At 37.1% G+C, this 14,482-nt stretch overlaps 1 protein-coding gene across 1 annotated transcript; it reads right to left on the reverse strand.

The window, feature by feature from the left end:
- Window positions 1-1,439: 1,439 nt before the first annotated feature.
- LOC149182272 (E3 ubiquitin-protein ligase RSL1-like) lies at window positions 1,440-2,777 on the reverse strand. The gene is made up of 3 exons (XM_089414508.1): window positions 2,637-2,777; window positions 1,874-2,532; window positions 1,440-1,668 (listed from the first exon to the last, which is right to left on the reverse strand). Exons 1-3 carry the CDS (start codon window positions 2,775-2,777, stop codon window positions 1,569-1,571), a joined length of 900 nt encoding a protein of 299 aa, XP_089270634.1. The 3' UTR covers window positions 1,440-1,568.
- Window positions 2,778-14,482: the final 11,705 nt, after the last annotated feature.

A 14,482-nucleotide genomic window follows, 5' to 3' on the forward strand; every position in this document is an offset into this window, starting at 1 on the left:
AACTATTTTTTTGGCCTTTCAGATCTAATTTAAAATTTGTCTTCAAATAAATGGATGAGTGCAAAAGAGAGTATATAATAGATGGATGAATGAAGAGTTGTAAAAGAGGATATATAGAAATCGTTTTTCTCAGAGAACTCGAAAATAAATCAAAAGTTTTAACTGACGAAATTTTAGGAAAATATAATGGAAGTTGTTTTTGTTCGTTAAAATTTAAATCATTATCAAATTTAGTCCTCCAATGGAAAGCATATAATAACTGAAAAGTTTAAATTACAAATGATTTTTAAATTTATGAAATTCAATTATTATAATATTTCATGAAATGAAATTCAATTATTATAATATTTAATCTTTCATGAAGTATAAAATAAATGAAAAGTTGAAGCTGATGATTTTTAGGATTTTAAAAGAAAATATAGTGAATATTGTTTCTATGGTGATAAAATTCAAATTATTTTCGCCATTTGTCCAGGATTGAGAAGTATTAAATAAATATAAAAGTTGAATGTGGTGATTTTTAAGGAAAATATGATACAAATTGATTATATTTATAAAAATTCAAATTATTATTACATGTAGAGATTGCAAGATTGCATAATATGAGATTTTAGATAATGATGAATCTCCAATTTCAATAAGATTCGATTAATGATGAAATTTCTACCTTTGTTATTATTTCAGTTCTTTCTCTCTATTTCTTTTGTGATAGATTTTTATTTTATTGGTTATCAGAAAAAGAGAAAAAAAAACAGCGGCTGATTTAATTCAAGATGACAAAGGTGGAAAGTTGGAGTTTATTTGCACAGAAATAAATTACCCCAAATTTAATTATACACCGAAGATGCATCTATATCTGGTTCACATATTCAGATTAAAGGAAAATAAATTATACTTAATAAACTCAAATTCACTTGCCAAGGGTTATGAAATAAAAAAATCAAAAACTAATATTCTCAAACAACTAATATTCTTAAACGCTAATAAAGGTAATTTTCCTTTTTTAATCAAGTTGCAAATCTATCGTGGTTGCAGACTTGCAGTGAGGAAAAGTCAAGTTGTCAACTTGCTAAAATAACACTAGTACATCTAAAATAAATGGGCGTAAGAACGTTTCCTAAAATCTTTTAAACGTCAAAAATAAGTGTTTCTACTAAACCTTCCAAGTGCTTCACGAAAAAAGTGTTCATCCCCCAGCGCACAAAAAAGCCAAAAACCATCAAATACGGTCAAAATGCCTAATGACGGGCAAAATGCCCGTCAAATTCCATCCCTGGTTGTAAAGAAAAGAACTGTGCACACTAATTACTGACAGCAAACCAAAATATTCCATCCAAATATTCCATTACAAGGAACTAATTGTTGCACAAATGGCGTGAGCAGGCTTTGCCTCCTCTGCCATGGAAGTGCATTCATACAGACAATATATTTGGGGATGCTGCACAGAATCCCCATAGCACCATCTAAACACAATCCACTAACATAGTAATTACCCGGTAAAAATCATCTACAGCCTGCGTGTATTGCAAAAAATATATATCATCAGAACTCCTGGGATTATGAACCAGTCAACGTATTAAGTGGTCAACAGTTGTCCGAGGACAATTGCAGTCAGGGCTTCCATTTCTCCATGAGGTGCCACAAACGTAACAGAATTCGTGTTGGCACCTGCATTGACCATCACCAACACAGATTACTTACGAACCCAAAAACCCTGATTGCACAGTAACCGATTATTTGGTTTGTAGTGTTTTCTTTAATAAACAAGATGCCCAGGTTCAATTCTCAGCCCTAAGTCTTTATATGGGCTCTACTTTACCTGAGAATTCAACAGACAAGCGAAGAATTTCAGAAAATAAACGAAAAAACGTACCTGCAAGTAATGTGATTACACCCATAGATCAATTCAACCATTGATTTGCACTTTCCACGGCGGCGCCACTTATGATCCTCGGCCAGCTTGAGAAGCAGAAAATCCGCTTCAGTTTTGTCGGTGGTCGGCAGGCTCTGAAACTCGGAGCACTGTAAATTTGCATGCCACGGAACCTTGCAACGCGCGCAGAACAACCTGTTGCAGAAGGGGCATTCCACCATTTCCACTTCCTCCACATCCAACGTTCCAACACTTTCCTTGACAAGAAGTCCAGAGCAGTCGGAAAAGGGGCAGTATACTTTCAGGGCTTCGGGAATTTCTGCCTCCACCATTACAGCCGACCACTGCTCAAAGATCTCCGCAGGCAGAAAATACCTGCACTCATCCAGCGTCAATGCTTCTCTGCAAGTTTCATGCGGGCAATATATCTGATGCCTCCGCTGTTCGAGCATCGAGTGGATGTACCGCGTCATGCACGCCTCGCAAAAACGATGAAAGCAAAGACTGCCCTCAAACATATCGGACGACTCCTCAAAGCAAATCCCGCAGAGTTTCACGGGTACAGACTGCGAAATTATCGAGCGATCCTTGTTCAACAGAGAAAACCCTGAATCCACAATGATATTCTTCCCGGTTTCTCTTTCTCTGGCTGAAAACCCCTGCACACATGAAATAGAACCCCATCAAATTAAATAAACGGAGTGAATTGCACAACAGATAAAATAAAACCCCATAGAATAAAGTGAACGAAGTGAATTGCAACCGTAAAGATGAGCCAGAAGCTGGTAAAACACGCAAATGGCCGAGAGGCAGTAGAAAAGACACGCAAATGGCCGAGAGGCAGTAGAAAAGACAAATTGGGAACAAAAACTGTAAGTTGATTTGCATGCTTGCTAGATACCATATTCCATGCGCGGACGAATGCCAGATGCTATGCGCTGGGAGGGATAATAATCGAACGCCTCCAATCAAACGGCTAATATCAATTCTATCGTCTAACAACGAAATCGAGGGCCCAAGAAGGTACAGAGTGGCACTGGAGGGGAGTTCTTCCCAGAGGAACGCCTTACGGCGTAAATATAAAAGTTGTAAAAGTATTTATATTTCTTTTTTTCTTCTCATTTAAGAAGCTTTCTTAAGAAAATATTTTGTAAAATACGTTTGTGGTAAGGAATCAAAATTGGGATGCCATAGTGAAAATATGTCCCTGACCCATAACCAAACTCGGAACGTCTGAATGAAAATGTGGTGGACAACACCAAACAAAGTCATATATAGTTAGTCATCATATCATTATTCTTCATTAATTAATCTAAATACCATATTATTGTAATGATTTTTTCATTTTTTATTTTTGCTACCGAAACTACAACCAAGAGTAGCTCCCTTCATTTTTCCATGCCAACACTGCCTCCTTGTTGTGCTTAGTAATATCTTTTTGTTTCATTTCAAACCTAAAAGAATGATCCTTCTTTTTCAAAGAGTATTACAAATAACATTTAATAGTATGAGTCAATTCTTGTAAATTGAATAAGTAGTTTATGTAAACAACTAATCATACATAAATTGAATCATGATCAATTTTCTCTTATTCATACCCAATTTACATAATTTAGAGATTATTAGAACTAGTTATTTGTAAATTCAAATATTATCATAAGGGATAAACCCTAGTTATTCATAAATTCAGATATTCAATTTTTCACATACTAATCTAATGTCTGTGGTGTATGCAAGAGAGCTCCATTGTGTTGTGTTATGGTAGGGAGTTTGTCCAGGTGATTTACTCTCAATATTAGTCTTTGGGAAATTGCAAGGGATAGATGCATCATTTTGATGGAAGACTAGGTGGAATATTCTTATGGACCTAATGATAATGTTGAGATTTTGGCTGACCCTTTAGCTTAGAAGTGCCCTATGGAGGATTGGTGTACAAAGGTCACATTTTTTTTTGTAGAGGATGGAAGACAAGTAGAAGGAATGGATGAGGATTCATTTCAACCCCCAGTTCAAGTCCAGGGAGTGGTAGAGGTAGGTTTGCCACCTCTATGTCTTATTGAGCAAGTTCAAGAGCTCCCTCAATGCTAGGCCTGCTGAAAACTGTGCAACAAGAAATGTTAAATTTAGAATGTGCTAAAAATAGACCTGCTAACAATAGCATGTATAAAAATAGCATTTTGGCCTATGAGGTCATTGACCACATTGGGTGAGAGGTGAAACTGCAAAAAATAGAAAGTTCTGAAAATAGCATTTCTGGGTCCCTTCCTATTTATAGTAGTCCCTAGTCTATCTATAGGAAGTAAAATTAATTTTGGTCTTAATAGTAGTAAGAAATATTAATTAATTAATTTAGTTGAGTTAATTAGTTAAGGAAATTCGAATTTGAAGTCTTTGTGAGCATGCACATGAGTTGTCCCACTGATTGAGGGAATAAGTATGAGTTCTATAACGAGAGAATTAGTTGACTTAGTTCTAACTAGTCAAGTCCAGTTAGATTATTTTAACAAGTTGTTAAAATAATAAAATATAGTTTGTTAATGCTTGCATGCATGTGACAACTATTATTTTAGATAACTGAGGATTCACTCATGGATAACTGTTGCATGTCAGTTATGTCAGAGACCCAGTTGAGATCAGATGTGGGACAATGTACTATCAGATGCTTGACTATTTCTAGTAAGTAGTTTTTGCATGATTGAGGAAGTAGTGTCCTCAAGGATTGCGTAGTTGGACCATTGGTTAATTTTGGTATGTTAAAATTTTGAGCATATGCTTTTGCTATTATTTCCTAAGCAAACTATGCAAGGACCATAGGTAAAGCTTATATAAATAGGGCTTGGTTGGTTCATGAGACAGATCTTCATATCTTCATAGTTCATTGAGAACTGAATATCTTGAGAGCTAATTCTTTTGTATTGTGAAGAGGATTTCCACTTGATTGATAATACGTGGTTGGGGTTTTATGTTGGTGCTTTCCCCTGGATATATCTTGTGTTATGTGTGATTAATTCTCTTGATCAGTTATGCATGTTTCTTCTTGATGTTGCTCATGAATTCTATTATGCTTCCGCTTAATGTTTTGTAGAAGTAGAACAAGTATTATGCTTTAGGACATTGCATATATCGGTTTGTTCTACAGGTGAAATTTCTACATGGTATCAGAGCACAGGTGATCAAGCAAGAACAGTATACTAGCAGGAGGAATTCGAAGTTTCTTATTCTTGATATAGATCTCAAGTTCTTATCACATATATTTCATCGATGGCGTTCTGTGGTTTGAGGCTTGAGTATGCCCTTGATGGTAGCTCAAACTATATAGCTTGGAAGGATTGCATGGAGGCAGTTTTGGAAGATAATGGCCTTAAGGATTTCATTGATCAAGAAATTCCTAAGCACTGACAAGACTGAGCATGTGGAATAGAGGAAGTGTGTGGCTAGAGCTAGGAGAATTCTCTTGGAGGGAGTGCGAGATCACATTGTTTCGAGCCTCCATCAGAAGGAGACTCCGCATGCAATGTGGAAAACATTGAAAGATTTATATCAGAATAGCAGTGATTAGAGGAAGCTGGCACTGAAGGACAAACTTCGAAAGATCAAGTGTGAAAGGGATGAGACGATCTCTATGTACCTGACCAAGCTCATCACATGCAGGGATGAGCTTGCAAGTGTAGGGGTCGTGACATCGGATGAGCATGTCTTGAGTCTAGCACTCCATGGCCTTCCTAAGGGCTGGGATAGCTATCAAGACTCAGTGAATGGAAGGGAGAAACTGCCAGATTGGGAACGACTATGGTCCGATTTGATGCAGGAGGAGATTAGATGAAGCACCAGAGACAGTTCTTCATCCATGCATGATGAGGAGAACTGTACCTTAGCGAGTAAGGAGAAGAAGGGGAAGGAGAAGGTTTCTCTTTCCGAATGCAGTTCTTCCAATGATGGGAAGAAGGTTGACAAATCGAAAGTGCGATGCTTTTGTTGTCATGAGGTGGGCCATTATAATGCAAATTGTCCACAGAGGAAATCCAAGAAGGGATCCGGGGAAGGATTTGAAGGTGAGGCACTTGCTTCACAGTTTGAGTTGATTTCACACTCTTCACATGCATGGTTTCATCCATGGTGGGAAGTGGTTGGTTTCTTGATAGTGGAGCTTCTTTCCACATGACCAGCAACAATTTTTTGTTCAGTACTTTGGAGGAGAAAGATCTCCAAATACTCATAGCGATGGGTAATGATGAGAAGTATAGTGTCTCAGGTGTAGGCATGGTTATTTTTCAGAGGGAGCATGGAGTTCACCTAAGCTTGACCGATGTCAAGTGTGTACGAGGGTTGAAGAGAAACTTGGTGTTGATCGCGATGCTGGAAGACAGAGGCTATGATGTAGTCTTCAGCAAGGGAAAGGTTTTCCTTATACACATCATCTCTAGACAGGTGAAGCAGATTGGTTCACGGGTTAAGAACCTATATGCTCTTGAGGTTCAAGATGCATGCAAAGCCTTGAGCAACAAGGCAACTGATGGAGACTTGGTGGTTGAGAGGGAGGGTATATTACCTCTCAACATGCAGGGCCATAAGAAGTCTCAGACGATTGTGGAGGAGCCATGATTTGTGCAGCAACTTTAGGAAGTTGTGGAGCAGCCACAATAGGGGAAGCTGAGAGGAGATCGAGTAGAGACATCTACTCATGCAGAGACCTCCAGTAGGGGGAAATTTCGAGCCAGGTGGGCTGAGGGATCACATGTAGCCATACCTCCAGGTAGGAGGTAGGGCGATATAAAGTGATCGTCCCAAGGATGAGGGGTAGGATCCTTGAGGTACCCAACCTCTTGGATGAGACCTTGCTACAGAAGCCCTGATGTGGAGTAGTAGGAATTGACTGATTGGGTAGAGACAGATGTGGATGGAGTGGCAAAGAAAGGGACAGTGGAGGGAATCCCAGGATAGCGCATAGCTAGCAGGCTACAGTAATGCGAGAGGCACAAGTGTTTTGCACAGTGCTAGGTGACACAGAGAGGTGTGCAATGGTGTGAGATGCATGGAGATGCTAAAGTAGCATAGATGTCAGAGAGGGAGCACTTGTCAGCAACAGGTAGAGCTTCAGCATAAGAGTATGTTCCTAGCCCAATAGAGTGGTCAGTTGGGAGTGTTTTCTTTCCAAGTGTTGTTGAAGCAAGTGGACCGGGTAGATGTGTTGCATGCAGAACATTCCAGAGTTATAGGATCGGGTTTGAGAGAAAGCCTTTCTTATTTAGAAGGAGTGTTGAAAAATGTGCGAAAAGAAATGTTAAATTTAGAATGTGTTTAAAATAGACATGCTAAAAATAGCATGTATAAAAATAGAAGTTTGGTCAGTGAGGTCATTGGCCACATTGGGTGAGAGGTGAAACTCTAAAAATAGAAAGTTCTAAAAATAGCATTTTTGGGTCCCTTCCTATTTATAGCAGTCCCTAGTCTATCTATAGGAAGTAAAATTAATTTTGGTCTTAACAGCAGTTGGAAATATTAATTAATTAATTTAGTTGAGTTAATTAGTTAAGGAAATTCGAATTTGAAGTCTTTGTGAGCATGCACATGAGTTGTCCCACTGATTGAAGGAATAAGTATGAGTTCTATAACGAGACAATCAATTGACTGAGTTCTAACTAGTCAATTCTAGTTAGATTATTTTAACAAGTTGTTAAAAAAATAAAATATAGTTTGTTAATGCTTGCATGCATGTGACAACTATTATTTTAGATAACTGAGGATTCAATCATGGATAACTGTTGCATGTCAGTTCTGTCAGAGACCCGGTTGAGATCAGATGTGGGACAGTGTACTATCAGATGCTTGACTATTTCTAGTAAGTATTTTTTGCATGGTTGAGGAACTAGTCTCCTCAAGGATTGTGTAGTTGGACCATTGGTTAATTTTGGTATGTTGAATTAATAGCATATGATTTTGCTATTATTTCCTAAACAAACTATGCATAGACCATAGGTAAAGCCTATATAAACAGGGCTTGGTTGGTTCATGAGAGAGATCTTCATATCTTCATAGTTCATTGAGAACTAAATAGCTTGAGAGCTAATTCTTTTGTATTGTGAAGAGGATTTCCACTTGATTGATAATACATGGTTGGGGTTTTATGCTGGTGCTTTCCCCTGGATATATATTGTGTTATGTGTGATTAATTCTCTTGATCAATTATGCATGTTTCTACTTGATGTTGCTCATGAATTCGATTATGCTTCCACTTAATTTTTTGTATAAGTACAACAAGTATTATGGTTTAGGACATTGCATATATCGGTTTGTTCTATAGGTGAAATTTCTACAAGGCCTCCCTAACTGGCCATAGGATGTGATAGTATATAGTTTCTATCATAGTGAGAAAGGTTTTTCCTCACAAGCAGCAGGAGAACTATATCCATGCCATGTTTTAAAAGAACAATTACGGTTTGATTAGGATTAGTTAGGGGATGTTATCCCTCTAGGGCTCAAATATTTCTAGAATTAATTTATGTGGGATGCAATAAAGGGTTTATGGCCCATCTCAAGTTTAGATCAAGGTTGAAAGATGTATATTTATGGAACACCTCATTGGGTTCCTTGGAGGGAAATAGTATTGGGGAGAAATAGTAGTGTTGTATTCTTCCAACAGGGAAGGAGGGCTCTGAGATAAAAATCAATGCTCAGGTGAAGTTGGAAAAATTAGTAGGAGCTTTAGTAAACTCAATTGAGTGAAACTTTTAGGGGGTGAAGAAGAAAAATGGATTGTGTGCAAAGATCAAAATGAAAGACCCGAAATTGGTTCTAGGAGAGGACATCCAAATGTTGGAGCCATTCCAAGTTTAATCCCCTCCTAATTAAAAGATGATAACTTTCACAGTATAGTCTAGGAGAACTGGATTCTCCTCAATCCAAATTTGAGATTCCCTTTTGTATCCCATTTACTAGAAAACCTAAACAAGGTAGAAAGAGCCACCCTTCAGTCTTCCATCCTAAATAATCATAGGGAAGATGAAGAACTAAAATTAGTGGAGGAAGAACTAAGGAGTTTGGAGGATCTTGAAAGGGGGGATTATGGGAATAACGAATAAACACAAAGAATATTTCATTTAGAAGCATATAAGAGAATAATTCTAGAAGAGGAGGCTTGATGGAGCCTTAAAAGTAGTGCAATTTCGTTAAAGAGTGGGGATGATAATACAACTTCTTTTAAAAATTTTGTGAAAGGGAGAATATCTGACAAAATTGTTTGGGCATTGAATGACTAGAAAGGGGGTAATGGCACGACATTCAAGGAGCTAGTTCTGCTAGGGAATATACACTTCAACAAACTATTTAATATTCCTTCTGAAACTTCTATAACAAAAGTGATTTCTATAGCCTAAGCATTTTCCCGCTAGTGTTAACGAAGAAGATAACCAACAATTAATGGAACTAATTTCAAAAGGTGGGCTACAAGTGGTTCTTCACAGTATCTAGAAAGACAAGAGCCCTAGGATAGATGGTTGTCTTATAGAATTTTTTTTGGTCTTTATGACAACTCGACAGGAGACCTACTTAGAGTGGTTGAGGTTCCTAACATAATGGAAGCATGTTCACATATTTTAACTTAACCTTTATAGCCCTCATTCCAAAATCAGATGGCCCTTAATATTATGATGATTTCAAGCCAATATCTCTATGCAATTGTATGTATAAGGTGATCACTAAAATAATTGCAAACAAAATCAATCTGACACTTTCAAAAATGTTTCTAGGGAATATTTCAATTTTTTAGAAGGATGTTGCATCCATGAAGCTATGGGGCTAGTTCAAGAAGGACTTTATAGAATCAAAACAAGGATGTTGAAAGGTATTATGATCAAAATTCACCTATCTAAATGATATGATAGGGTTAGTTGGCTATATTTACACATGATTATTACTCATTTGGACTTTCAAGTACCTTTCATAAATTGGGTTATGAGTTGTATAACTTCTGTCTCTTTCGTGATTCTCATAAATGGATCAACCTCCCCCTTTTTTCATGTGTAGGAATAGATTCACTAAGGATGCCTCTTTTCCCCATTTTTGTTGATTCTGGTTGTTGAAAGTCTTATTAGGGTCTTAGTAGAAGCCAAAAGAACAAGGGATATAAATGGTAGTGTTGTGATTAAAGATTGGGAAATCACACACATGTTGTTTGTTGTTGATATCTTACTGTTTAGTGAAGGTTCCAAGTGCAGCATGGCATACATCAAGGCTTCTCTTCTCCTTTTCCAAAAAGTTACTGAAATGTAAGTAAATATTGCAAACTTTACCCTCTCCCCACTTTCTCTATCTATTGATGAATCTATTACAATGGCCCTTAACCTAACACATATAGGTCTCAAGGATATGGAGGATTCTATGTGTTGGGTTTTCTCTCCCTTCATGCAATACACTCAAAAAATGGACTACAAAAACATAACTAGTGCTAGTGGGTTAGTGGATCAGATGTGTTGGTTTAAGAAAATTTGGAAATTAAGATGTCCAACAAAGGCCCAATTCTTTATTTGTGGTTTCTAGAAAAAAAATACCCACTTGGGACAACATCTGCAAGCGACATAAGGAAGGGCCCAACTCGTGCCCTATCTATAAAAATGTGGAAGAATACCTTGACCATATTTCCCTGTTGTTAGCACTCTGTAAATCCATTTAGGCTGAATAAAGGGCTAGAAAGGTAACCACAAATCACTTACGGAATTGGAGACTAGCCCTTCCGACCCCAGAGAGGGTTCTCTCTTTGAACTCACTCACAAAAGACTAGACTCAATGAATAACAATGGTTAGATCTTGGGAAAAGCATGAGGTTTTTATTAAATCTATTTGTTGGTAAGGTTTTGTAAGGAGTACCATTGGGAAATGGATTAAAACTGTGAGTGCTTACGATCAAACTAATGACTAGTAAATCATCTTTGGAAGCAGAGGTGAAATGAATAGTGAATATCAGTGAAAAGGATGATTATTTAAGGCGTATGGGAAGAATAAGACCAACATTCCATTATACAAATGGAATCTAATGGAGGATAACTCTTTGAACAACGTTAGAAAAAAGGAAATGAGGATTATGATGAATAGAGCATTTATATTGGAAAGAATTATGAACATATAATCATAACGAAATCAAATTATACTTAAATTGTATGTGATGGAGCACCTCACAATGGATGAATTCCAAATAATACAATTTAGACATTCAAAAGATTTCAGAGATAATATGATAAACAAAGAAATAATACATATTCACATAAGAAGAGGGACATAAATTAAAGCACCATGTATTCAAATATCTGGTAAAAACATATCTGTACTTCTGCAACTAGATTTGTAGTACTATTCTAAAAAAACTACAGAAAATACTAATAGTATTCTCTCCAAAATATAATTACTAAGCAACCCCTGCTTCCTTTTCCATTACCATCGTAAATACATTTCACATCATAAAGATATCATGACTAGGTTCAATGTATGATCTATCCATTCAAAATGGGTTGAAACATACATAATTTAGAAACCCATTAGTTTTTTATTAAAAATTACATAAAGCAATCATATACAACATCTTTACCTTTCTATTAGAAAAAACATAAATCTACTTTATATATGTCCCTTTAACTTATCTAGATAACAAAATTATCTCACAAGATACTATCCTAACATTAAAAGCTCAGAATGATGATGAAAATAGAAAAGGTAGCTTAGACTGCGTGACACAACAGTTGTGCAACAGTTCCATGTTGGCACGCTTTTTGTGTTGGGGGACATCCTGGCTGGTGGTTAGGTGCTGAGTAGGCCTCTAAGTACGCAATGAATTTTCCACAACCTTTTGACACTTGGAACCTTCGAAATATTCCATTTTCCCTGTGTGCAGCACATGCACAGCAGTTGCGCAACTGTCATGTTGCAGGAATTTCAAACTATTGTTGTACTATACCTTCTCACGCAATTAAATAAAAATGGTTACGACCAATCATTTGATGTTTTGGCATATACCAACAAATTTTAAAATGCAAAAAGTATCCATACTGCCTCAACATTTTCAAACTGAAATCCAAAAATTTTCATCATTTCGTCAACAAAAACTGTGAAAATGGGCCAGCAAGTGACACATGTAACTCCCAAACGGTAGCACCTGTTTAAAATATGAGATAGGTTTTCGTATTCGATCTTGTTATTAAGAAAAACCTCTCTCGGTTTCTTCAAATTATTCCCTGGCTCCTCAGAAACAGTTTTGCAAAAGCATGACTAAAACAAAAAAAATACACACTCCGAAAAATAGGCCTTAAGATGCATTTGAAACTCCCTATCTATGGCACTTGTGAAGAAACTGGAAGCAGTTAATGTTTTTTGGTTCGTTATTCAGAAAAACTCTTTCAATTTTTTGAAATTCGGCTCCATGTAGTCAGAATCAGCATTTCCAACTGATGACTAAAACAAGATATTTTGCACAGCACTATGCAGCGAACAATCTGAGTAGCACTCCATGCTCTCTAGGGTTGCACACCTACTCTGGAAAAATGGATCAAATGGGTAGGCTTGAAATCACTGTGTGATGGTGTAAAATTCTTGGACTTGTCTATCTAATTCCCTGAGACCTCTTGGATGAATAGTAAGAGGCAAACAAACTTTGATTCCTAGATTATAGGATCCTAACACCTATCATGCATGTTTACACTGCGGATATGGGAATATTGCAAAAGAATTTTAGGACTAGGTACAATATTAGGTACTAGGTGGTAGAGGAAGTTGTTCTCTGAAGTGTGGTAAAGATGGTGGGAGGACACAGGTGCCAAATAGTTCAGAATTTGTCCCCACTAATTTGCTAGGGAGTGTGGATTTCAAGGAACAAGTCCATTTTTAGGAGAAAGTTTCCTCCTCTAAGAGGAAGACTACTCATATTCTTGCTATTCTTCCTTCTTCCTACCTTGGATTTGTTTCTATCCCCCCACCTTATCAGAACTAAGGAGATTGGTCCTCCTTCTTTCCTCTATATACTTCAGTAGGGATTCCCTCACTAGCCATGGTTGTGGGGGAGCATAGTCTTATTTCTCTAGGAACAAAACTCATAAAAACTCCAATTTGGATTAACGAAAATATCAAACAACTATATAAAAAATCTCCATACCGCCTCAACATTTTCAAACCGAAATCCAAAAATTTCATCATTTTGTGAACAAAAACTATGAAAATGGGCCACCAAGTGATGCGTGTGACTCCCAAATGGTAGCACCTGTGTAAGCTACGAGATAGATTTTCGTATACGAGCTTTTTATGAAGAAAATCTTGTCTTGGTTTCTTTAAATTCTTCCCTAGCTCCTCCAAAATGGGTTTGCAAAAGCATGAGACTAAAACAGGAAAATACACAGTCCAAAAAAAGGCCTGACAGATACATTTGAAACTCCCGATCTATGGAACCCGTGTTGAAACTGGAAGAGGTTAATGTGTTTTTGGTTTTTTATTGAGAAAAATCTCTTTTATTTTTTGAAATTCATCTCCGTCTGGTTGGAAGCAGCATTTCTAACTGATGGCTAAAACAAGGTATTTTTTCACAACAAACATCTGAGTAGCACTCCATGCTCTGTATGGTTGCACACTTCTTCTGGAAAAATGCATCACATCGATAGGATTGAAATGGATGTGTGATGGTGTAAAATTCTTGGACTGGTCTCTCTAATGCTTGCAGACCTCCTGGATGAATAGTAAGAGGCAAACACATTTTGATTCCTAGATTATAGGATCCTAACACCTATCATGCATTTTTACAATGTGGATCCGGGAATATCGCAAAAGAATTATAGGACTAGGTACAGGACTGGGTACTGGTTGGCAGAGGAAGTCATTTTATGAAGCATGGAAAAGATCGTGGGAGCAGATAGGTGTCAAACAGTTCAAAAATTGTCCCGCACTAATTTGTTGGGGAGTGTGGATTGCAAGGAACAAGTCCATTTTTAGGACAAATTTTCCTCCTCTAAGAGGACGACTACTCATATTCTTTCCATTCTTCCTTCTTCCTACCTTGGATTCTATTTCTTCCTCCACATCATCAGATCCGAGGAGATTGATTCTTCTTTCCCTCAAGTATACTTCAGTAGGGATTCCCTCACTAGCCACGATTGTGGGGGGAGCATAGTCTTATTTCTCTAGGAACGACACCCATAAAAGCTCCAGTTTAGATTAGGGAAAGTATCAAATAGCTACATAGAACTACCAACACTTAAGCTTCTCCTTTTATTTTTCTCTTCAAAAAAATTGCGAGTCTCCAAAAACCTTTGGAAATTCCACGCTAATCCTAAACCAGTTCAAAGAGAGTAAAACATGCCACAACCACTCATTAGGTGTATTTTAAATTAAATTTGTCATATAATAAGCTTATTTTCTCACCTATATACTTACTGCATTTAGACATATGATCCAAATGGAAAATGACATCAACCCATGTTATTCATCCACCCATGGAATTTACCCATGGTATTGTAAGTGGTATCCACCCATGGTATTGTAAGTGACATCCACCCATGGTAAATCATTCACCCATGGTATTTTCTAATGGAATTGTGACATCCACCCATGGTATTCATTCACTCATGGAATTGACCCATG

The sequence above is a fragment of the Pinus tabuliformis genome, chromosome 3_2, assembly GCF_031772625.1.
Source record: "Pinus tabuliformis cultivar Carrire ecotype Pingquan chromosome 3_2, CPIR1, whole genome shotgun sequence".
Taxonomy (NCBI): Eukaryota; Viridiplantae; Streptophyta; class Pinopsida; order Pinales; family Pinaceae; genus Pinus; species Pinus tabuliformis.